Source organism: Ascaphus truei, chromosome 2 (genome assembly GCF_040206685.1).
Source record: "Ascaphus truei isolate aAscTru1 chromosome 2, aAscTru1.hap1, whole genome shotgun sequence".
Lineage (NCBI taxonomy): Eukaryota > Metazoa > Chordata > Amphibia > Anura > Ascaphidae > Ascaphus > Ascaphus truei.
The window spans coordinates 384,809,066-384,836,462 of record NC_134484.1 but is presented as its reverse complement, the minus strand read 5'-3'; the positions used below and the strand labels follow the sequence as shown (position 1 = coordinate 384,836,462).

Genomic DNA, 27,397 nt, shown 5'->3' with positions numbered 1-27,397 from the left:
GTGCTTTATCACCTTCCGGGTGGGAAACGCGTCAGAGGACTTTTTTTCTTTTTGCTGTTATGCACTTTCAATAAATTATCTTCATTTTGGACATCAGCCTCCAGCCCCACTTTTTTGCTGTGATCAGTCCTTTCCCTACCTCCTCATCTCTACTTCCGGACTGAAGCACGCCACACCGAGACCTGAGATGTCACCAATGTGAATGCAGCCACCGACAGCCAGTGTCAGCATACCGCTCCAGCCTCCTGCACTGCCGGGTTGATGCCCGTGTACCATACAGGGTGAGTGTAGCTATTATCTCCACTTACCCACGGTTTCACGGTTTCTGATCCTTTATGGCGGTTTACGACAGGGCAAAATTATGAGCAGGATCTCTCATTGCTTTATATACACTTATGGTGCAGTGTCGGCTACCTTCATATGCATTACATAGCCTCGGATTTGCCTTTTTATGCTTGGACCCTATGTTTTTTACCTAGTAGCACCAGTCAGGTGAAGACCTCTTCTTCCCCTAGCCTTACTACCCAATACATACATATACATTCCTAGTAAGATAGATAGATAGGTATATCTTAGGGTGCGTCCCCGCTAGCGCTGAGCTCGCTGAGCGGGTGGCGCTTGGCGAGGTGACTTGCATATATATATATAAATATATATATACATATACAAGTTCCCGCTCACGCGATGCGCATATGCGCGTATGCGCGGGCACACACGCTCACCGGCGCTCGGGTAAATACATTTTTTAAACTTTCTAGCACGCTCAGCTTCCCCTGCAGCGTCCCCCCCGCAAAAATGTAAAGGACACCCGGCGCTCATGCTTGGAGAGCTCTCCATGCATGAGTGAGCTCAGCACCAGCGGGGACAAAGCCTTATTGGGAAAATGTGGGTGTGTATATATATATCCCCAATACATATAAAAAATACCCGAAGCCCCCCAATACATATAAAAAATACCCCAACCCCCCCCCCAATGCATATAAAAAATACCCCAACCCCCCCAATGCATATAAAAAGTACCCCAACCCCCCCAATGCATATAAAAAATACCCCAACCCCCCAATGCATATAAAAAATACCCCAACCCCCCCAATGCATATAAAAAATACCCCAACCCCCCAATGCATATAAAAATACCCCAACCCCCCAATGCATATAAAAAATACCCCAACCCCCCCAATGCATATAAAAAAATACCCCAACCCCCACAATGCATATAAAAAATACCCCAACCCCCCCAATGCATATAAAAAAGTACCCCAACCCCCCAATCCATATAAAAAATACCCCAACCACCCCAATCCATATAAAAATACCCCAACCCCACCAATCCATATAAAAAATACCCCAACCCCCCCAATACATATAAAAAATACCCCAATACCCCCAATACATATATAAAAATCAGACTTACCTGCAGGGGGGCAATGCCTGTGGGTGTTGGCGACGGTGCTGGGGGTGGGGGGTGATGCTGCCAGGGGCAATGCTGTGGTGTGCCAGGCGGTACGGGGCTGTCCCACGGCTGCGGGGGGTGTCCGGCGCCTGCGGGGAGTGTCCGGCGGCTGCGGGGGGTATCCGGCGGCTGCGGGGGATGGCCCTATCCTGCAAGGGGGGGTGGAGGTGCAGCGGGGGGCCCGGCGACTGGTCACAGTAGATGCCGCCGGCCCCACTGCAGGCACGCCACGTTCCTGCTCCCGCGTGTACTGGTGTGCTGCGGGGGTGGGGCCGATGCTGGCCTGATGCTGGGGGGGAAGATGGTGGGATGGCCCGGTGGCAAGGGGAGGAGCGGCGGTTGTTGCCCGATGCTGCGGGGAGGGAGGTAGCGGGAGGGCCCAGAGACTGTGGGGAGGGGATGGGGGGGAGGTGGCGGTGCTGCGAGGGGCCCGGCGGCTTGTCACATCAGTTGCCGCCAGCCCCACTGCACCTGTCTCCATGCTGCTCCCGCACGCGCCGGGCCTCCCTCTCGCGCCGGAAGCTTAACCCAACCTACTTTCGGTGCTGCCAACACGACGTGGTATTTTTTTTTTTTTAATTAACTGGCGCCCGGCCACTCAGGGCCCGGGACGCCAGTATCCTTTCTCCCCCCCTGTTGGCGGCCCTGGTTGGGAGTATATTTTGGGAACAGTATACTGTATGTAGCCCTTAGTGACTAGATAGGCATGGGTTGATAAATCCTAGCTAGCCACTCGGCTTAATAATGGGTTAATATATTAAAATAGAATTGAATGTTTCTGTAATATACTTGTTATCATTTAATCCAGGTTGGCTCTTATTATCTTGACTATATAGTGGACATTATATACATACTGATAGACTTAACACCAGCCTTGGGTAGGTGATAACCGGCCGTACAGTGTTTGTTGGTGGTATTCTGAAATCACAGATGTCAGAGTCTAGTAAAAGCATTATATATTTCATACGCATGCACTGGATTAAAAATAGCACCAACATATTGCAGTGGTTTTGACTGCTCTATCGCTGATGATTTGGCTTTAGTGAACAGGTTGTTAAAAAATTGCGATAGTTAAAAAAAAATCCTGATTTTCCAAATATTGACCTTTAGGGAATCTATCCCATAGTGCTAACACTTGCATCTAGATATTGTGATGGCGCACACATACAGTATATAATATATATATATATATATATATATATATATATATATATATATATATATATTGACATGTGAATGTGCACACAAGTGATTCTTTATTGGCTATAGAATATGTGTATATATATATATATATACATACATACATACATATTCTATATATATACATACATATTCTATATATATGTCATACATTATTAAGCTATAATATATTTTGCAATCCAAGCATCATTTCTTAATAATACACTCCTTTTTAGTGTTTTGTTGTGCTTTTTTGTGAATTGTCAATATCTTCCATGTCTCTCTAATGTAACAAAATATAGTTACTAATAATACTAATGATAATTGTTTTTTTTAATCTTTACATTAGAAAATCGTATTATCTTTTTAAATACCTTGTGAAAATAGGTGTATATAACTAAAAGGACATTCAAAAGTGACCAAATCCATTTAATTCAACTTCACTGAGTTACAGAGATAAAATGCATCAAAGCAATTGAGTCCTATGATTCTTATGCAGGGGTGCCTTTTTATAACTAAGCACATGTAAAAGAACTTTAGCTCAAAACTTTTCTTCCTAATTTTAGGTTTGCCTTTTGAATCACCTATCATTTCCAAGGACTTTCATACCTGAACAAAACCAGAGATTTGATCTCCGTCAAAGCCGGGCAGCATGTCTTCTCCAACAATGAGCTCCACTGCCCAGCCAGGTCAGCTCTTTGATATATTGGGTCTATTACAAATCATACACGAATTTCATCTGTATATTTTAATGTTGAATAAGAAAAAAATATTACAGTTTTTATGCATTGAAAAAGTTATGTAAAAATGTATGTCATTTTCAAAACAATTCACTCATGCAACTGGTGATTTCAGCATAACCTGGCATCTTTGGCATGAGTCAAAATGATGTATGAATCTATCACTTGATGTGAATGAGTTGGAGAAAAGACGAAGCCAGTGCCTGGTGAAGTTCTATGAGATTTATGAAACATAATGTTACACCAGAAATTCAGACAGTACAGAAGCAATATTGTAAAGCATTATTAACCTTCCTGCGAAAAACCTAATTTAAAAAAAAACTTGGATGGAACCTAGATAACAATCCTTTCTTTTACGGGATTGGAAATAGAGGGTTCTCCAAAGTTGAACCGAAGTTGAAGTTACCAGTACTACTTCCTTATTTGTTAAAGGGATTTCAATGGTCATCCAATAGGAAGCGATAACTAATGATGCTGCGGCATCCTATTGGCCAAGATTTAGCAACTATTTTGTTTCCCCTGGAGGGAGATTTAAACCCAGTAACCTCCCTAGTAAGTTCCTCGAGAACTGGGAGTTCCCTGAGTAGAAAATACTGCAGTTCATCTCCGGAGGACACCCCAGGTTTCATTCTGTAAAAAAACTGGGGGCAAAAAGTCACTCGCACTGATTACTTAATCATAAACACCACATACACCCACCCTTCTCTTACACAACACACCTTGCACTACCCCACACCAAGCCCTAAGTCCTTCACTCTTCCCTCCCACCTTCCAACACCTTAAAAACATGTCGGCTGCTGAGTGGACAAGTCCTGCACTGTCTGGAAATGGAGGGGCTCCTCTCTCTCCTTTGTACTAGACTGAGAGAGGAGAGGCAGATCACAGGCAGAGGCAGTGCGGGACACGCCTGCTGAGCAGCCAGCAGATATTTCCCCCCCACCATATTTGGCATAGGGTCATGGCACCCTTGTTGAGAAACACTGGTTTAGACAGACCAATATTATGTTTTTTTTCTTCCGTATGACATTAAAGTAAGAACCTGAGCTTCACAGTTGTAAATGACTTGTGTGTAAAGGTTTGTGCTGTCTTGTTCATGTGCTGGACTATTAGTGATACATTTGACAGGGAGGTAAAATACGGAAAGAACTCTAGAAGTTCAGTAGAATTTTATAACTAGGACGGGATCTTTTTAATCGTTTTTATGTGCTGCGCCTCCTCACTTTTGTTTGTTTGGATTTTTTCATGCAGTTACACTAGTAAATATGTGTTTATTTCTTATTGTTAGAAGCCCACAAAACATTTAACATAGTAATAAAACAGCTATTTTCTTTGCCTGGTATAAAAAAAAACAAGCCTTTAATTAGAGTCTTTGGTTTAACGCCAGCTCATTCAGATTTGAATTACTGTTCAGCTGGGATCTGTTCAGAATATTCCACAATATAGTTTGGCATCATGATCATGATTCAGTGTGCAGGATAAAAGCTGTGTGTAGTCTGAAAAGATCTGCACAATTATTGTGAATTGATACAGTTAGAAAGCTATCTTGTCAAATTAATATACATATATCAGGTGTGTCCAACTCCAGTCCTCGAGGGCCATCAACAGGCCAGGTTTTCAGGATATCCCTGCGTCAGCACTTGTGCTTTAATCAGTGGCTCAGTAAAAAACTGAGAACACTGATTGAGCCACCTGTGCTGAAGCAGGTATATCCTGAAAATCTGGCCTGTTGGTGCCCCTGGGGGATGGAAGTTGGCCACCGATGCACTAAAGTCATATATTATTACTGTATGTTTTATGTTATGGATTTATGTTATTGCTATGCCAAATATTTATTAAACTACTTTGATCATGATATCACGATAACATTTTAGTTGATTATATAATTTTAAATGTATATCTTGTGTTTTATTGTAAAATTTGCTTATTTTTGTTTGTCACAGCTTGCTTGGGTTTAAGTAATGGCTTCCGGCTGCCTCCTTATTATGAAGACCAACAATTTATAACTGGTTTATGCTCCAATGGGCTTCTGATAAAGCTATTTAAAACGTTATATTGCGTGAGCACTCCAGCAACCAATGTGTTAACTTTCATTTTATAATAACAGATTTTCCTGTCTCCTGTGGGGGTAACATGGATGGTCATGAGGCCTGACTTTATTGGGTAATAAAACAATTAAAGTGTACAGTACCATGTTTCATTGAAGAGACGTGATAGCTTGAAGACATGATCTGAATGACCAGTAATCTGCCAGACCCAGATTCAAAATAACATTGTAAAAATCCTAAAACTATTCCTGAGACCATAACCCAGAAGTGACAAGAAGGTCACCATATTGTATCATTAAAGATGATAATGTCGGTAATGGGCAGAAGTACACAGTAATAACGATACTAAATATGAGAGGATATCTATATTATAAATATCCGATAATTTGTTTCCCTCTCAAAATTAGAAGTGAGACTACTGTAGCAAATAGAGGTGTGCGTCATATACCTCTGAGTGCAAAGACATGGGTAGCATTAATCTAGTGGTTACAAGGAGAGAGTTATGGGGTATTTTATACTCTCAAATTAAAATCATTCTCATTCCCAGAAAGGCCATCCATCCAAGTGTCAGAGAATGATAAATAGGGAATTTGTGCCACTCACCCAGGCCTGAGATCTTTTGGGGCCCAGCCTCAAGAGATACAATAATTAACTTACTGTAAGAGTTAGTATCTGAATTGTAACAATGAGATCTGCTAAGGGGGCACATGGGTGCGTAGGTCTCATATGCTCTTTTCAAGACCCCTTGAACAACGTAATATAAGACTTTTGATGGTAATCTATAGGCTTTCTGTTTTATTCCCTTTAATTACATAAAACTATCTGCATTTCTATATTGTATGTATAAGTACTGTCTTTGGACTCTAATTGAACTTATTAACTTTTTGAAGAGATTAACTGCATTTTCGGCAAAAAACAATTTTTGTGTTAATTACATTTTTTTTTAGCACACTCCTGAGGTTTTAGAGACGAAAATTAATCTTGGTGGTGGCAGCGTAATTGGGGTTTAGTGTGACAGTTTTTAGGGAATTAGTGCTCATTTTTAGTTCTCTGCGGGGAGTAAGTGAGTCAGCAGGATAGCTGGATGTTATCAAGTCTTTGCAGATACACACACGGGTAACGTGTATGTGACTGTATAGTTGGAATAAAGCTGTGAGCTTGTGTTTCTCTATAATTTGTATTTATTTTGTTTTTATAATAATCCGATTGGGAGTGTGGGGGGTTTTGGGACCCCATTCTGCCAGAAAAAACATCAAATATTATCAGAAGAAAGAGGGATAACAATAAATCGACCAAGGAACAAAGTAAAACAAGGTAAAATAGGCATTAAAAAGCACATATATATATATATAAAAGGTTATTTATTGTGACAAAAATACTTAGTTGTTCCCCAATCATAAGAAAAGTTTAGCTCCCAAAGGAAAAGTGAATCATAATGGGTCAAAGTTAAATAATCTCCACCAAAGTCTTGTCCAGTATGTGCATATCCCAGCAGTCATCAATTTTCATATAGCTGAGTGAAACCACTTAAGCAATATATATATAGCTCCCTCCCTGAACTAAGGGTTAGTCATGAAAGAAATCAGTGTTGTTAACAGCAGAGGCTGTGTAGCTTGTTAGATGATCTTATTATTTTCCTTTGATTTACTTTGGTGATTGTTTTTTTTCCTTTGTCATGATATCACCTCATTGTCAAAGGATTGTTACCTAGCAATGTCATGGTGATAACTTAAGTTTCTTGCGGCATCTTTGGGGTCCGGTTTTATGTGTGTGTGTGTGTGTGTGTGTGTGTGTGTGTGTGTGTGTGTGTGTGTGTGTGTGTGTGTGTGTGTGTGTGTGTGTGTGTGTGTGTGTACTAAAGTCCAATAAGCGCTCAACCAAATAATACTGGGACAAGTAAAGAATAAAAACAGAGTCGGAAATTAAAACCACTAATAAGTCAGGTATTGAGACATGTAGGGCAAACCCAGAAAATAAAGTCCTGGCATAGAGGATATCATGAAACAGTCCATCCGCAGTAGGGAACAAACATAAATACAAGAGAAGTCCTGGTGCTGCCTTATTCAGAGAGATATCCCCAACCTTCTGCAAATCCACTTAAAAAAAAAATAGAAGAGCACAGAGAGACAACTCTCATAGTGTATACGATTTATTGCACAAAAATAGAACAACATAAAAATAATGAACAATTGCACTTACATTTGTGCTTACTGCTACAAACACATATAACCCGGTCAGGTATATCGTGAACCCCTCATGGACGTCTAGGATCCAACCATGCACATCTAGACTGTGTGTCAGCGTTTCACTCGGATGCCTGCACTCTCTGCGCTCTCCAACCTGCTGCACCTCAGTGCCTCCCCTTGGGGGGTATGTCACTCCCAAGATGACTGACAGGAATTTCCAAAATCAACACTGATTTGATGGATCATCCTATGCATTTTGTGAAGATATCTTATTTCCTCAGAGTAGGGATCATCAAGCATGGCTAGCCTGATACTACAAAATATATTTATACTAAATATTGATTGTGATTTGCTATTGGACTGTGGGCCCCATGAGATTTGAATGCCCACCTTGTTACCCCTGGACAGGCTTCAACACCGGTAACTTCACCGGTATGTGTCTCGTGAATCACAGGGTCTCTGGAACTGAAGATACTGTAGAGCAGTTTGTCAAGATAGAGAGGGTTTGGCCCGGGATTAAAGGGGTTACACCCCATTTGGCCACCCTCTACTCTCACCTGGGAAGCAAGGCGTTAACTGGACTGAGGTCCAGTAATCTGTTTTGGTCCAGGAATGAGAGACCCCCGTAAGGGGTCGAGCGGAGAAGGAGGGTCACACCATTGAATGTAATGGCGGCGGGCGCCATGAATTGTCAATGGTGGCGCCGGCCATTGATTCCAATGGGGAAAAGCCGCATGGCGAAAAAACGACTAAGTGTAAAATGTTGAAATGTGTAAGTCAATATCTCCGGTTCTGGAATGACCAGAGGGATGGGATTTGGGTGGCATATAGCCAAGGTTCCGGCTTTAATGCATGCCCCTTCCCAGCCCCCTCAGACCAACCAGACGGAGTGTGGACGAAGGTAAAGATTTGTCGATTTTCTCATGGACTTCAATGGCGGCGGTTTCCCCATTGAAAGTCTATGGTGGGAAACTCCATTGACTACAACGGCAGAGTTGCTCCATTGAAACCCATGGCGGCGGAGCCCGTTGTTTTCAATGGGGATTTAGTGAAACGCAGAGATTTCTTTTTAGCGGAGATTTTTATAATAAAATATGAAACGGTTTATGTGATATTTGTATAACTCCGGTTCCGAAGGTCGTAGCGGGCTGAAACTTGGACCCTATAGTGTACCACTTCCGGCATTAAGGTCTGGAAGGTTTGGACCCGCTGGACCTACCAGAACCGGGTATTTTAATATGTGTAGGTATTAAAATGTATACGGGGTTTTGGATCTGCTCTGAAAAATGCAGACTCCATCTGCTATGTTAAATAAGGCAGGAAGGGCATCCTGAAGAATTAACATAGCCCGGTGATCAAAAGCGAACTGTCCTGATTGTTTATGCTAAGGACAAGAACAAAGGGGCTGAGTGTTTTAAGTGTCGGTCTTCACATTTACAGGGAAGCCAAAATCTCCTTCAAAGAGATTTTTGCTAGACAGCTCGGCACCTTGAGTGCAAGAGAAGGGTTGAAATGGTATATAAGCCAGAGTCACCCCTTACTCAAATGTCTTCATGTGTCTTCATGTGTCTTCATGTGTCTTCATGTATTGCTGTGATGTCTTCATCTGAAACTGAATTATTGAAGAAATGGCCCATCCTGTATCCTGATGGCTTTCTTGTCCTAATCTTTAAGTAAGTGTCCATATTTTGTCTGTTATTTGTATATCTCGTGTGTTCACCTTTTTCAAGGAATAAATTATATTTTATCATATCTAAGTCTCGTCCAGTTCAACCCAGTTATATCTTTGGTGGTGTATTATTCATAGCCTGTCACAAAGCTCCTGTCACATAGTTCAGCTCTGTAGGACCCCCACCTCCTCTTTGAATACAGGTAAAAAAAAAATCAAGATAAAAAACAGCAGCTGGGATTGTTGCTTTAATAGGATTTTTTCCTAACCTGTGTCTGTCAGATGTCCAGTTGATGCACAAACAATTAAAACTTCATGGTGAATGAAACAATACTAATGGCTTCTGTAACGGGGATAGATTTATTTTATTAACCACAACAAATTATTAACCACAACAAAAATTCTTTATTATGCACTTATTATTTTGTGTTAGCTAATATAACGTAAATTAACTATAGTACTTACTGTACATATTTCATTCATGAATACGGAAATATTGTGACAATATAAACTGACATGAGCTTGAATGTCAGGTAAAATTGCCTACTATTCATTACACGAAACCGCTAAAATAATGAATGTAGTCTGTCATTGTATTATAATTATCAAAGTTATTCTCATTAGTATTATAATTTTGCTGTTCAGGGTACTGTAGCTGGAACATCCTCTCTAATATTACGACCTTGTAAAAGTTACCCTAGATCAGCAAATAATTTAGCAGTGTGATATATGTATACTGCCTGGAAATTAGAACGGCAGAAGAAAAATGATGGCGTATTTTGAAAAGCTTTTCAACTTTGAAATAGTACTTTTGTTATAGATGCCTGGCTGGGAACATAGACTATAATAGCGTCTTCCACAGGGATAACTCCCTGCTGTAGATTAGCTGCTGACATTTTCAGAGTATTTTACATTGATGCACATATTATTTCTTTAAAAAGGGAATGCATACAGAAATGTCCCTGTTTTGTGCTTTGTAGGCATGGAACTTTAAATGATAATATTCTTCTTAAGTGTTCATATAAGTACCAGAAGCATCATTTTCTAAAATAGGAACTCCTGTGTTGATCACAGCTGGGCTCTGTGGACCTGCTAACCAAGACTGTATTTTTGTCACTGTATTCTCATGCTGTTGATACCCTAGAGGCAACTGTGCAATCATAGCTGTTCTACACTGTACTGTAGGAAACAGGACTACCCTGATGTTTCAATTGCTGTCTGTTTCAGAAAAATGCTTAAGATTTCCCTCTTGGTTTTGCTCCTCGTGCTTTACATTAAAAAAAGTAATGGTAACTAAAGTTACCATTGTTCTTATCTACAGTACTGTAAATTAATAACTGCAACCTGCTATTGGTGATTGTGCCGTTACCTTACATTGGACTGTCACCTACACTGCCACATGCGTTGTCCTGCAGTAAAGAAGAATTATGCTACCATATAGCAGTACTAGTATACATTTTTCATAATGATATTTATAAAATAGGCAGTTACCTAATGCACATATCACAAATGGATGCAGCAAATTCGTTATCTTACTTCCTTGTCACAGAATGATAAACATGGTATATAGAGATTGTAGCAAAGAAATATGGACTAAATCAGCAATGTTTACAGTAAATATATTGTTCATGCTTTCTGTAATACATGGTTATATGTGACTGTTTATATAACAGGGTATGTCCCATTGTACCTTTCTTTCCCCACATAGTATATCTGCTATGTAAGTCCTGTTAAGTTCCAGGCAGTAGTGGGTTAATCTATGGGCCAGTGACCCCCATTCTGATTCCCTTGAAAGTGAAGGAAGGAAGGTGGTGACTCATGGCCTGTGTACAGCCCCTTGGAGGTGGGTACAGTCCATGAGCCCGACCCTTCCAGAGTTTTACAAGAGGACTAGCTAAAAGTTAGAGAGTCTGATCCTGGTCCCCAAGGAGAGAGGTAGGCTGTCAGTCTTCCCCAGTGGGGGAAACCAGGTCCACTCTAGACCAGATGGCCTAGAGACCATCAAGACTAGAGCCCCACACTATCGGGGCAGCACCATCTAGAGGTCCTGGGATCTAAGAGATACAGTGCTGCTATGAAGAGCTGCTGCAGCAATCACCATAATAAATCCAATTCAAAAATACCTCTGACTGGTATCAGTCTCTGGGCAGTAGGGGTAAGGAGTGCAGTGATGGGGACTGACACCCACACACTGTGGGTTCCATCACAGCTGGAGGCGGTGAAACAACCAGTACAGAGAACCCAGAGATCTGTCTAAGCCTGTCCTGTTCCTGTCTCATTACCAACTAGCAGACGACTCAGTACTCCTGCAGCCTACAGGTTTAGCACCACACACCTGGTAATATGCCTATCTCCCCAGTACTGGTCCCTTTATAAAGCAGAAATAAACCAAAAGATCTAATCGGATCTGAGGTTTCACAGCTGATGGGAGAGTGGACATATTGGGTGGGCAAAGTGATTCTTATCTGATGTCATTTTCTATGTCTCTGTGCTACAAAATAGTGCGCTGAGAGGAACAATATGTAAAAGGGTTTCGTTATTCCAGAGTGCATTATGTTTTCATGTCATGTGAAACCATTTATATTAATTTGCATCAGGGGAATTGTACAGGAGCTGATTTTAGATGCTAGCATTTCCCATCTAGTGTGCGTTTATGGTGTACCGTTAATGGGAGCATAGGGGCTAATGAAAACCTGTCACCCAAACAACTAATGCTGACGGTGCAGAACTACGTAGGTATCTTTGTAGACTCTGCAACACAAATGTATGAAATATTTCTTTAAAATGAATGATACAAAATTAAGGCCTCCTGTGTAGTCACATCTACAGTACTTACACCACAATATGTTCATTTAAAAACAACTGCTATCCACCCTTGAGAGCCATGTTTTCTAAGCGAGTTATAATTCCTGCAGCAAAAAAGTAAATGGCGCGTTTCATCAAGGAAAAACCGATTAGGGGCTTTGTTATTTCTTTTGCGTATTATAATTGCAAAATCATTATGAAAGTGTATACATCCAGTTAGTGTCACGTATTTCTGACTGAAGCAGTGGCTCAGTGAGTAAAAAAAACTAACTCTGCAACTAACAACACTGAGTTTGAAGCAGGGGAGCTTGGTTCAAATCATGTTGTCAGCTCCTTATGACCTTAGGCAAGTCAGAGAAGGGACTGCTGACTGTTGAATACTGTATATATGTAAATATTACAGAAGGAACAAGTCACTTTGCATTTACAATGTCTTACAGTTACAATGTTTTTATTTCGGTGAGACTCCCATACAGTAGTATAATAATGTATAGTATACAGTATATCACAAAAATGTAAATATTAAAAAAGTAGAAAACACTGTATTACAATTAATCACTGTGCATTGCATTGACAATGTTTTGTGGTTACCACAGAAGACGAGTCAGTAAACAATATTTCAGTGAAACTACCCTAGTATAAAAGTGTAATAGTGTATATTTCTCATAGTGCCCAGTCCGACCAAGTTAAAATATCTCTATAATATTAAAAAAGTTGAAAATATTAATAGTTTTTAGACTTCAATTGACATCTTCTCCTGGCTGTTGGTTTGACGGTTTCATTCTGTAAAATAATTGTGAGATTATTTATTTACTGTACCTATTAATAAACAAGACATACATGCTTATAGTACACTGTCAACAGTATACACATGCAGGTCTTTAAATGTAGGTGAATCTGTGGTCTATGAAACTCATATGCAGGTCTTTATTTGTAGGCGTGTGCGTGTCTATGTAACGCAAGTGTGGTCATTTGGGAATGACTGTTCTACTGTTTGTAAATTTATGTAAACTTATATTTACCTTGATTATATATGGGCTGAAAATTGGGTGGCAGTAGCTCATTGTTGATGCAAGGGGTGTTGTGTATGTAGTTGTTCAAGTCGGTCATGCAGTTGGGAAGTAGGCACATTTCATTTTCAGAGTTGGTTGCTCCATACTGGTAATGATAATTAGGGCAGGTACTCGGGTGGAACAGAAAAAACAAGAAGAGCGCACAACTCATAGTGTAGCAAATAATGTAATATTTAGTGAAAAAGGTGGAGGTAAGTAACGTACGTACAGGACAGATAATACTTAAAAGCATGTAATGCATAAACCAGCCTGATACCATAGACAGGCAATGTAGCCGCACAGATGGACACCGGAGTAAGCTGCTGGCTCAGATTTCACATTGGTTTTCCCAAGAAATGAAGACTTCCACTCTTTTATCTCTAGTACGACCTTGAATCCTCCCTTGGTGTCCTTTTTGGGCATGGTCTCTAGGGAGAAGTACCAGTCGGTCTTGTCACGGCCCGGGTAGCTAGGTACCGCATCCATGTGCCTCACTCCCCCTGTGGAATCTTGTTCAACACTGTTTTAGATAAAGCATCTTTCAGGAGCTCAAGGAGTTCTAAGGTATACAATCTAATTTCTTATAAAAATTTACATCCAAAAGCAACCTGCGAGCTTCCTTCTCATAATCTGCTCTGTTTTGTAGAACAACTCCACCACCTTTATCAGCTTGCCTGATTATAAGATTCCGTAGCTGAGATTCATGTGAGATTCATATGCTGGATACTATTAACCACATGTTAGGTATAGTGACCCAGCTGTGTATAACTATGTGTGTTGGGTACAATTAGTACATGCATACTGCAGTAAATACTGTCAGAGGCCATAAGTGGATACGGTCATTGAACCGTACCTCGAGCACTAAATACACATTTAGTGTGTTCCTCCAACTGCAGTACTGAATAGTTATATGTAACATCAAACCTGAAACTGGCAATAACATATTCTTAATAAATATACTATTATTACTATACTTCTCTTAATGGATTAAACAAGGGAAAAAACTTTTTTTCATTGAGATTATAAAGCAATAAGCTATGTGCCCACTATTCCATGAGCGTTATTCTAAATTTCCCTTACAATACACGGGATAATTAACCCCTACACTAAATAGGTTTATGAATAAAATTATTGCGCAAGCAACAGAGGCTACTTACAATGTAGCAGAAATAACAGGCATATCAGTAAAATACTTTCAGATCACTGCATCAAAGGGGCTGATAATCTCAGGAACCGCCCACTCCGTCTGTGTATTTCTGCTACATTGTAAGTAGCCTCTGTTGCTTGCGCAATAATTTTATTCATAAACGCACTTCACCATATTGGTACCTTTTTCATTTATAGGTACATCTCGTTGTGGAATTCGAATATAGGACTTGTTCACGTATTTATCCTTCAGGTGTTGTATACCCATGCACCTGTGTCTCTGATTTGCGCCTTTTGTGTTTTTTTGTACTATATATATATATATATATATATATATATATATATGAAATACACAAAAGAAAAAAGAAAAGTGTCCCACTAAAAGCACTCAAGCAACAATAATAACGAAAAAATGTTTATTAATGGACATGGAAAACACTAAACAAATATAAAAATAAAACAATCCCCAGAGGGTCTCAACAGCTGTGAAAATATCAGGGTAATACTAAGATCGTAAGTAAATATAAAAAAACAGGATCTTACTACTCAGGGGAAAAAAGAGAAATAACCTCCTGAGATATATATATAAAGACCGGCCGGTCAAAATAATATTATTACAACAGCTGTGTGCTGTGAACTATTAACTGCTACTAGTAATAGTTGCCAAAAACAGTACCACCTAGTACCAAAGAAACAAATAAATGACAAAAATTCACCACATAAGTTAAGGAATCATTATATATACTTGCAGAAAATAATGAGTATATTGTCCTTGTATGGAGTCCTAGGATTGTAAGAAAGGCAAGAAATTTTGTGTCATTATTGCAGCAAGAGTTCACAGCCGATGACAGGGATCCAAGGGGAGAACACACAAAGACAAGCCCGGCGCGGCGTTTCGCACCCTTTGCTTCTTCAAGTGGCTTAAAAAATGACGTCCAGTTAGGGTTTAAATACACAAAATCAATTAGCGTTGACCAATGAGAATGTGAACAGAGAACATATATATATATATATATCTATATATATATATATATTAGAACAGATTCTCTAAGCTTGGATTTTAGTGAGACATTATGCTTCAATATTAGTATTATGGTGGAAGCTATTTACTAAATTTATTCACATTGACAAGTCTAAAATCTTAATGGATGCTTTTCTAGCTGTAAAAGACTACATTAAAGAACATTTTCCTTTGCATTTCGTTTCACAGTTTTGTCATTTGCCAATAACATGCAAGAATGTAATTCTAACAAAGCTTTTTCATGTTCTTACAGGAAACAGAATGTGATTCATTATTCTAATAATAGCGTATGTTATACTTATTGCTGCCCAAGTTGACTTTGTTCTAATAGTGGCTATTCAATCAAAATTGTGTTTTGGAGTTTGTAATTTGGTTAGGAACATAATAACTATTTCCTCAGATGGATTTTCTGAAAACATTTATGTATTCAAAATGTATCCAAACATAATCTTGTTTAGAGAATAGAACAGATTACAAATAATTCACAACTCCACGTAGGTCCCTTAAAAACATTGATATTCACAGGCTGTAAGTGATAGTTTATTTAAAAAATATGTTTAGAATGAATGCAGCTGTGTCTGGACAGCTTTTACATGATCTTGGATTTCTGGCAACCAGCAGAGAATGTCCTACATTGGGACCAGCAGGGGTTCTATGCAAGCTGTACAATCAACATGCTGCAGGCAGTATGCAAGCACAGGCTGTCTGAGATAGTGTGACGTAACGGCCTTGTAGGTGAGGTCAGTAAAGAGTCGACACACTGTACTTATGCTGAAACAATCCTTTTGGTGGTTTATTTTCCATACATGTAAACAGAAGATTAGGTACTGTACACCATCCATTTACGTCACAACAAAATCGTAAACCAAAAGCCTTCTCCACATTAGGGAGACTAACTCCACTAACCGAATGGCTAGCTAGGCTAATTTCAGTTGAAACAGATCATAGCATAATAGGGTACATATGTACTCAGCATAAAGTTCTTATATGAGGTGCTTTGAATCTATCCCAGGAGTTTCCAGGTAATCCCTCTGGGAACTGTTACGCCTTCCAGATAGGGCAGCCCTGCTTCCTATAACGATGCTTGTCTCCGATAGGAAGCAGACCTGCGGAGCTAAGGTAGGGGTACTGTATATGATCAACAACCAGGAGCCAGGGAACAGAGTCCTGAGTAGTCATATTTGGGATGCAGGTAGAGGTCAAAGCAGGTGGCAGAGATGCAAAGTCAGTGTCACAGGCTGGGGTCAGCAACAGGGAATCCACAGGAACAGGGCACAGGAACAGACTGGGTCCGGGAACACATGGAACAGAATACCATGCTCGGACCAAGGCTAGGGGTAGCTGGCTGCTATTTTAGGCCTTGGAACAATTGCACCAATTACTGACTTTACATAAGGGCAACTTCCAAGAAAACCCTGGACCAGAACCATTACATTTCCTTAGCAGACTGAGGAACTCAGGTTCTTCACAAACAAGCCCTGCATCCTTGCAAGCTTGAAAATGTCAAACCGTGCTCATGCTTCCTAAAAAAGGATCTTGAAGTAGATCTGCTCGCCCCTCTTGCTGCTGCTGTGATGTGAAGGCACCCCTCCATCACCAATAACCGCCGTGGGAAGACTCCAACGCCGGATAGAAATGAAAAATAAACACAGAAGCGCACCAAGGGTCAAGGTACATGTAATAAACAAGTAAAATAGTAACAAGTAAAAACTTACATATAAAATAATATAAGTCCAGTAGGGCCAGTGCACAGGTTTCCAGTTCAGTTGGATGGTAGGCGCAGGGGATATATGCTGAGACTCACAGATCCGTCCCGCGCGCTGGGGCTGGCTTGCTCGGCAAAACTCAGATGTTACTTCCGGGTTGCGGCTTCTCGCAGGACCCGTATTGAGTAGTCCACCACAATCGCTGGTATTCTATGCTTCAGAACTCATCCCACTCAAGCGAGCCGGGTGGAATTGGCTCAAACCTCTGTGGGAGGGCTGAAACCTATACAACCAGGAGTCTGGATCCCACCTTCACCCAATCTCACCTTCACCAGTGATGTCCAGAAGGATCATATCACCTTTTTAGACTTGATTATTTACACTCAGGGGGATTCACTCTTAACTAAGACCTTCTTTAAAGAAACCAATGTTCATTCTTATCTACACCCCGAGAGTGGACATGAGAAGAAATGCATTGCAGATATTCCTTATAGCCAATTTCTTCGCATTAGAAGAAATTGTGCAAATATTGACACTTATAAGGAACAGTCTAATGTACTTATTGAACGCTTTAGACAAAAGGGATATCAAGAGGAGCTCATCTCTGAATCCTGAAGCACTAAATAAAAACAGAATCATTGTTAAAAAATAAAAATAAAAAACAACAGATTGTTAAAAACAAACAATGTATTTATAATGGTCAGCAGGCCAATAACATACATGTAACTGAGCTTATTCCTTCTGAAAATAATATTAAATCCAAACAAGAGACACCTTTCTTTGTCACTTTGTGACCCGCGCGCTGGGGCTGGCTTGCTCGGCAGAACTCAGATGTTACTTCCGGGTTGCGGCTTCTCGCAGGACGCGTATTGAGTAGTCCACCACAATCGCCGGTATTCTATGCTTCCAGCACTCATCCCACTCAAGCGAGCTGGGTGGAATTGGCTCAAATCTCTGTGGGAAGGCTGGAACCTATACAACCAGGAGTCTGGATCCCTGTATGCACTGTGTGAACTCCGCAACGCGTGTCACACAATTCAGTGCTTCATCAGCCATAGTTTAGGACACCTATAGGGGGGCCTTTTATACAGTCACTCCAATGTGAATGAGATAATTAAATAATGTGTATAGTATGCACTGTATGTGCAATTAACTATTTAGACTGTGAGAGTGTGTGAACACTCACCTATTAATAATATAATGTATTATACAGATGAATGTTTAGAATCATATATATATAATGAGATATAAACATAAATACAAAGTTAATAATGAATATAAATTTACAAATTGGAGTGTTTCATTGATACACTGCTAAAGGCCACCCATATAGGTGATATAAACTTACATGGTCATGTATGATTAAATAATTCACAAGACCACAATTAATCACATTAATAATACATACAAATAGTAAGAAAAAAAGTAGAAAAGGTAAGAAAAGAAAAAGTGAAGGTAAAGAAATATTTATTACTGAAAAGAAAAAAGGAAGAAAAAAAGAGAAAAGAAGAGAAGAAAAAAGAAAAGAGAGAAAAAGAAGAAAAACAAAAAACGAATAAAGAATATAGAAAAAGAAAAAAGGGGGACAGAAAGGGGAGAAAGGAGAGAGGAAGGGGGGAAAAAAGGGGGGGGGGAAGAATAATGTAATCACAGTACAAACCTAATACCCATCTATCTTAAAAAAGGGTGTGAGTTCGATATAATCATTAAGGCCTCCTGGGTGTTTAGACTGCAGTATAAAGATCCAAAATTGCTCTTCAAATTTGCTCTCTATCTCCTGCTCTTATTTTACCCATAATTCTCTCAATTCCCATATATTGTACACCCACCGTACTACAATTATGTACATCTTTGAAGTGGGCCAGAAGATGAGTAAGGGGTTTGGAGGTTCCTTCTAATTTCGGGATATTAATGATATTTCGTAGGTGCTCCATGATACGTAGTTTCAAATTGTGTTTGGTTCTGCCCACGTATTGTAGTCCGCAACTACACTGCAGTATATAAACTACATACGTGAACAGACAATCAATGTAATTTGAAATTTTATATTCAAGCCCAGTGACGTGAATTAAAAGATTTGTGCGTTAACATCTTGGGGCAAATCTTGCATCTGGCGCATCTATGATTATCCACCACTCCTAATGTATCCCTCAAATCTTTTTTTATGGGTTTATCGGTACCCTTTAACAAACTCGGGGCAAGAATGGTTTTCAGGGTCTGTGCTTTTTTTAAAAAACAATAGGTGTTTTTTTTGCAAGATAATTTTTATGGATGGGATCCATAAGTAAGATATGCCAATATTTTGACAAAATATTTTTGATGGAATTATGTGATTTATTAAACTGAGTGACAAAGAAAGGTGTCTCTTGTTTGGATTTAATATTATTTTCAGAAAGAATAAGCTCAGTTACATGTATGTTATTGGCCTGCTGACCATTATAAATACATTGTTTACTTTTAACAATCTGTTGTTTTTTTTGTTTTTTTTGTAACTTAGATTTTATTGCATTTTTCCAAACAAGTGATACAGAATACAGTATACATTACATTCATTTTTAGTGTCAATCTCCGCTATAGACAGTACCGTATGTCAGCTCGTGAGACATATCCCGGTTTTTCGGGCCCTACTCGACCGGATTGTTTTGGGTGGACTAGCAATAAAGATAATAACATAATTCACATAGTACGATTAATTCAAATTGACAAACACAAAATCAATAAAGAAGAAAAAAAAAAAAGGAGGTGGGTAGGAAGAGATGGGGAGGGTAGGGAGGGAGTAAGGGGTGGCGCGGCCGGAAGAGGAGCATCGACTCGTGCTAGGTCTCTCCACCGCTCCTAGTAAGGTTCTTTGTGGTTTGCGTCGTCTCCAGTTTAACACCTCTGTAGGCGTTCTGTCTATTTGTCTGTGTAGTCGTCGTGAGCTGAGTTTCCGCTCCTAAAGGAGAACGCACCTGCATCTATCACAGCCAGATTGTGTTCCTCTCAACCCCGGGGATATCCGTCTGCGCCAGCCAGGGCGTCCATATTTTGAGATAATTGGTGCCAGTGTCGTTAACTAGACTCTTCAACTTTTCCATCTGGCAGATAAACCATAATCGATTTCGAATCTTTAGGATTCTTGGAATTTCGGGGCGTTTCCATAGTGCTGCGATCTTGCTCCGCGTGGCTATTGCAAAATGTGCTATTAGTTTATTGTTTGCTTTGGACAGGCCCGTTAGTGGTCTATTCAAGAGGAATAGCCATGGGTCTGGGGGAATAGTGAGGTCAAAGACCCTCTGTATCCAATGTCTAATTTCTTCCCATAGTGGGGAGATCCGCGGGCAAGACCACAGCATATGTAACAGATCGGCCAATCCTCCGCACTGCCTGGGGCATAGTGAGGAGGATCCAGGCACGAACTTGGCTAATTTCATTGGGGTGAGGTACCATCGCATTAGGACCTTATATGCGTTCTCCTTTAGTGTGGTACATATAGAGCTTTTTGCCGTGGCCAGATATATAGCGTTCCACTCGTCGTCTTCTAATGTCTCTCCCAGGACTCTTTCCCATTGGGTTCTAAATGACGGTGGCTGTTGTCTAGAGCTCGCAGAATCAACTACTTCCTTGTACAATTGTGATGTGAGTACCTTTGTGTCTGTCTCCGCCAGACAGAGCTTTTCGAATGACGTCGGGGGGGTATGGGGCAAATTTGTTATAAAATGCTCGGAGCTGGAGGTACCTAAAAAATTCTGAGTGGGGTATATCTTTTTCTTCTCTGACGTGATCAAACGTTTGAATCTTGCTATTGTAACCCTCCAGATCTTTAATTCGTATATAACCTTTTTGTTTCCAAATTGATGCATCTCCCTCCAGAAGGCCAGGAGCGAACTTGGGATTCTTCCAAATTGGGGACATTGAAGAATTCCTCGTTGTGAGGGAGTATTTAGTCTTATTAGCCTCCCAGATAGACAACGAGTTGTCATTGAGGAAAGCGGCATGTCAGCAGATCGTCGTGCTGTTTTAGGTAGCCAAATCAAGTTGCGTATTTTCAAAGGAGCGCAGGCAGCACTCTCTAATTCCACCCACCGTTTTAAATGTGGACTGGATTGCCATTGACCAATTTGACTCAATTGAGCCGCTTTGTAATATGAGAGCAGGCAGGGTACCGCTAGGCCCCCCGCTAGGACAGATCTTTTCATATTTAATTTGTTGACTCTCGGTTTTTTCCCTCCCCAGATAAATTTAGAGATTGCAGACTGAAGTGAGAGCAAATCCTTCAGTCTGAGTGGCACTGGTAACGTCTGAAAAAGGTATAGGATACGGGGGAGTAGGTTCATTTTGACGCTATTATCCTACCTATCCAGGATATTCATATAGAGGACCATTTATGGAGGTCAGCTATCAACGTCCGAATTAGATTGGGGTAATTTGCATTGTAGATGTCTTTGGTGTTCTTGGCTATGTGGACTCCTAGATATTTTATGTATTTCTGTTGCCAGTGGAAGTTAAAATTCAGTTGCAATAACTTCTCTACGTGTCTAGGGAGATTGATGTTGAGGGCTTCAGATTTAGCTTGATTTATTTTAAATCCCGAAATGCTTGAGAATCTGTCCAATAAATCCAATAGGTTTGGCAAGGAGGTGAGGGGTTTTGAGATAATTAGTAGGATATCATCTGCGTACAGGGCCGCTTTATGTGTTTGAGAATATACGTTTAACCCTGAGATATCTGGGTTGCCTCTAATTTGCGCCGCCAGTGGTTCTATACATAGAGCGAACAGAAGAGGGGACAATGGGCATCCCTGTCTCGTGCCGCTCTTAATTTGAAAGGGGAGAGATGGGAAGCCCTGATGTATTACCCTGGCGGTAGGTCCTGAGTACAGCGAGAGAATCGCTCTACTCACCTGATCCCCAAAGCCAAATGTCGCAAGCGTCTCCTCCAGATAAGGCCAGTCTATCCTATCAAAAGCTTTTTCTGCATCCAGACTTAACAGCATACTTTGTGTGTTATTTTTAGTAGCCAATTCTACCAGATCAATAAATCGCCGGGTATTGTCCGCTGCCTTTATGAATCCGACCTGATCTGGGTGTATAAGTCTGGGTAGGATTAGACATAATCTATTGGCCAATAGTTTAGCGTATATTTTAATATCAGTATTGATTAGGGATATGGGCCTATAACTTTTGCAGTCCAGCGGATCTTTACCTGGTTTATGGATTAATGATATAGACACCTGTAACATCTCTCTGGGGATGGGGGCTCCTGCTAATATTGCATTGAACACGTGGAGCAACCTAGGGGCTAGTACTTTGGCAAATTTCTTATAGTATAGCCCCGAGAAGCCATCTGGCCCTGGGGCTTTTGAGGGTTTGAGTTCCTTAATGGCCTGTGACACCTCCTCTATAGTGAAATCAGCGCCCATGGCCTCTCTCTCTGCCTCTGTCAATCTCCCTAGTTTTGAGCTGGCTAAGAAATCTCTCAGCTTCTCGCTCGTTTTAGTGTTATGTGCCACTTTCTCTCCATTATATAATGTTTCATAGAACGAACCAAATTCTTCTACTATTTTCTTAGGGTTGGCCGTGGGGGTGCCTGATTTTAAGCGTATAGCTTGGATATTAAACTTCACTTGTCTGTCTCTTAACGCTCGAGCCAGCATAGTATCCGGCCTGTTCGCTTTTTTGTAAAATTTCCTCTTAGACCAACTCAGCACGTTATCTGCCCTAGAGGTTGAATGTTTAATTCAATTTTGGTATCTTTCAATTCTTGTAGGGTTTGCAGGTCAGGGTTACTCTTATGGAGTGATGTAAGGGAATGTAATCTCGATTGAAGCTTCATAATTTTAGAGTCCCTTTCCCGTTTTCTCATAGCTGTGGTGCTAATTAGTATGCCCCTCAGCGTCGCTTTGTGAGCCTCCCATAATACAAACTGGGAATCTACAGAGCCTGTGTTTGTGTGGAAGAATTGAACTATTTCCTCCTTTATTGTCTCATAAATCTCAGGGATTTTTAGGATTGATTTGTTGAGCTTCCAGTTCGCTCCTGGTCTGCCTGTTCGGATGTGCTCGCACCTTAGCTCTATCGGTGCATGGTCAGACCATGAAATATCATGGATCCCAGCTCGGGAGACCAGAGGAACCAGTTGGCAAGAGACGAAAAAGTAATCGATTCTGCTGTAGGAGCCGTGTGGGTGGGAATAGAACGTTTAGTCCCTATCAGTCGGGTGTAGTTCTCTCCATATGTCAGTCAGTTGGTTGTCTTTGAGGCCCTTGCGTAAAGAGGTCCCCACTTTTTTATGTACTGTGCCCGTATTCCCTGATCTGTCTAGATTTGGTTGCATGACCATGTTGATATCCGCTGCGAGTATTACGCCGCCCCTTGCGACGGTGCGTAGAGTCTGAAAAAAGTCTTCAAAGAAGACGGCGTCCTGCTCGCAGGGGGCATAGATTGTGGCTATTGTGATGCATTGCTCCCGTATCGTGCCCACTAGTATAAAAAAACGTCCCTCTGTGTCTCTTTTAATGGTTTGGGCTACAAATGGGATTTTATTATGGAACAAGATGGCCACTCCACGTTTTTTAAACGGTGCGGAGGAAAGGTAGAACTGGGCATAGTCTTTGTCTAGGAATTTAGGCGCGTTGGTCTTGCTAAAATGAGTCTACTGTAACATTAGGACATCTGCGTGTTTTCGTTTATAGTCAGTGAAAGCTATTTTTCTCTTGGTTGGGCTATTAAAGCCCTTAACGTTATGTGATATAAGGGTTAACGCCATCACTTAATGTGTGAGAAGTGTAACAAGCTAACATTTGATGACTCACCTTGTCCACTTAGTCCCTTGTTCAACTGGCGGACGTTTTTGGTGTTATCATCCGGCAAAGATCTTGTGTTCCGTCCAGGTCGGCATGCTCCCCGTCCGGATGGGGAAGGGATTGGGAGGGGTAGGGACGGAGGAGACAGTACAAGGGAAAACACATAAGGGGTAAAGCAAAATTCAAAACATAAGTTAAACCGCTTTGTAATAATGAAAAAAAATAAAAGAAAAAACAGAGCTCCCCTCGGGGTCCCCCGAGTGGGAGTCTGACGCCCAATGGGCAGGTCGGTATGCCTGACCTTCCAACATGGCCGGCTTTCCCTTCCCGGGACCGACCCCCCTGGGACTTGTTTAAGGTCCTGATTCGTCAGGGACCTATATGAGGAACACATGTACGACGTCGTAGGTGAATCCCACTGGCGCAAAACTGATAACTAGCTTAACCTTAAACTGCAGCGTGATTTTTTACTTTATAACGACTTACAGCAGTACCTAAGTTATAGTGAGTGCATATCCATATATCTATATACCTACATACATATATATATATATATATATATATATATATATATATATATATATATACACATACATGCATACAGTATACCCAGCATTTGAATGAACCCAATTATTTAATGATTTAATGAACATATTTAACATATTTAACCCATTAACCCTATGTAACATATGAACCATAAATAACATATATAACCTATAACATATACAACAGATGCTATCAAAAAAATGTGTGTGGTGCTCTCAAGACAATACTTGAGCCAATTGAGTGAATAACAGGAAAACAACCCTTGAATGAATATATGTATATAGTGTCTCTAGGAATGTAGCCCGGTAATGACAATCCCACAGACCAGGTAGTAAGGAAATGTCAATGACACCAGCAGGTGACCGGTAGAAGAAACATCCTATGACAAACTGTATTGTAATAAGGGCAAAATGGAACGAACTCACTTGGGAATCTTCATCCACCATAAGCAGTAAGTCCAGTTGGGTTCCAGTGTCCAGGGTTGAATGTGCATCCGTATGCATTACTCAGAATGTAGAACAGGGAAGAAAAACGAAGCACCAAGTCCAGCTGTAGAATAGCAATAACACCAACAGGGATACGTACCAAAAATAAGCTATTTAATAGGATCCAGGCAAAGTAACAAACACACCTACGCGTTTCGGACCTCTACAGTCCTTTATCAAGGTGAATACAACCATAAGTTATGGAGCGACATTTATACTCACTTAACAAGCATGTAGCCCAATCGCGGAGCATATCCGCATACGTCACGCGGGTCGCGTAGATGACCTCTGACCCGTGACGTATGGTCGCGTGGTTACGCTGCATAATGCGTGCCCTGGTAGTCGCGTCATGCGCGAAGGAGATGGGAGAATCACTGCACGCGCATGAACACATGCACCCGATGCTAGTGCCTCCCACTCCTTGAAAAAATAGCGCATGACGTCACTCCGTCACAGACATGTGACCAAAAAGGTCAAATGCTAAGCGTAGCTAGGCAACAGAGATCAGTGCGTCCTGGAGCATGTTATACAAAACAAACACATCTTTATTAACATAAACAAAAAAAAAATATATATAAAAACACTCCTAATGAGGAAAAGCATAATAATGATAAAACCAATAAAGAAATAAATTAAAAACAATTAGAAGTAACCTATGTTAACAGTGTTTCAAGATCCTCATAGTTAGGTTGTATGATATTGTAAGGGTATAGTGGAGACATCTTATAATAACAAATTGATATACATAAAGTGTAAGCTCCACAGCCCAGAGAGATAATGAAAACAGAGACCTTCTTTACAATGTCTACATAATGAATCTAACAATCTAATACATCTTAAGCATATAGTCTATTTAATCATACACAGAAAATAGTGTCTACGCAAAGCTAGGTATCAAACAGAAGAGTACCAATATCCCAATCTGAGTTTAATCCATAAGGGATACGTGTTTGTAAAGTGAATATCCAGTATAGTTCTCTTCTGTTTAAGATACCTAGTCTATTGCCACCTCTGATCGGATTCAATATATGTTCAATACCCTGAACACACAAATTATCTGAGTCTCCCATGTTACAATGACTAAAATGTTGAGATACGGGATGACTCAAATCTTTTTTGATAATTAATCTCAGGTGCTCGAGTATACGGACTTTCAAGTGTCTTACAGTCCTACCAATGTACTGTTTACCGCAACCGCAACTTAACAAGTATACCACAAAATTGGTATCACAATTGATAAATGAATTCACATAATATTTTTTACCAGTTTTAAAAGAAACGAAATCTTTTTTGATATCCATATGTTTGCAAATTTTAAATTTTGAACATGCATAGTTACCCTTGGGTAATTTCTTGATCACTGATTCATCTGAAGTGAACAAGCTGCCAGATACAAAGTTCGCAATGGTTTTAGCTTTGCTGAATACTATCTTAGGACCCTCATCGTATATATTTTTTAATAAAGGATCTGCTGCTAACACTCCCCAGTGTTTGTGAATGGATTCTCTAATGTTTTTAGATTGATTGTTATGTTGAGTAACAAAATATGGAAATTGGAAAGATTTTTTGTCTTTCTTACTTTGCACTCTTTTGAGCAAAACAGATCTATCCAAATTTCTCACCTCCCTGAGTGTTTTTTTGAGATCGTCTTTTGGATAACCTCTCGCTTCAAAACGCTCCATCAGCTCCTCGGATTGTTTTGCAAAGTCCTCATCATTTGTACAAATTCTTCTTAATCTAATGAGTTGGCTTTTTGGTATTCCTTTTAACAAGGATTTGGGGTGGCAGCTGTCAGCTCGCAAAAATGTGTTACGTGAATTTTCTTTGCGATACACCGTAGTGATAATTTGTTTGTGCATATTAACTGAAAGAAATAAATCTAGAAAGTGAATATGGTGAGCATTGTGAGTGGAGGTGAATTTCAAATTAAATTCATTATTATTTAAATATTCTGTGAACAAAGAAAGAGAATGTGCATCCCCGTGCCAAATAAAAATAAGGTCGTCAATATAACGCCGGTAAAAAGTGATAAAGTGTCTATAGGGATTTCTTTCTCCAAACACGTGGACCGACTCCCACCATCCTAGGAATAAATTCGCATAGGACGGAGCAAAGCTGGTACCCATAGCGGTACCACGTGTTTGGAGATAAAAATCCCCATCAAACATAAAGTAATTATGTGTTAACAAAAATTGAATTGCATTAAGAATAAACGTGCTCTGTGCAGGTGAAAGTTCTGATTTTTGTAAATAAAATCTGACAGCTGCCAGCCCATGCTCATGTATTATCACTGTGTACAATGATGTGATGTCAAGACTAAGCCAAATAAAATTTGTTTCCCATGTGATGGAGTCGAGTTGTATCATGAGATCACCGCTGTCCTTGATATATGATGGTAGTGTTTGCACTATGGTCTGTAGGAAGTGATCAACATATTTGGATACACCATCTCCCAAAGATCCAATACTAGCGACTATTGGCCTCCCAGGTGGGGAGACCAATGTCTTGTGGATCTTTGGGAGATGGTGAAAAATGGGAATGATAGGATAAGGGCAAAATAAGTATTCAAGCTCTTTGTCA

The 27,397-nt window shown here is 40.4% G+C and overlaps 1 protein-coding gene across 3 annotated transcripts in view; it reads left to right on the top strand.

Moving 5' to 3' along the window:
- The window catches only part of HDAC9 (histone deacetylase 9), an 869,204-nt gene that overhangs the window by 135,074 nt on the left and 706,733 nt on the right, over window positions 1-27,397 (top strand). For all 3 annotated transcript variants that reach the window (XM_075587185.1, XM_075587187.1, XM_075587186.1), the window contains exon 3: window positions 3,199-3,321. In XM_075587185.1, coding sequence (XP_075443300.1) covers window positions 3,285-3,321 — 37 coding nt within the window. In that variant the 5' untranslated portion in view covers window positions 3,199-3,284. The remainder of the gene's footprint in view (window positions 1-3,198; window positions 3,322-27,397) is intronic.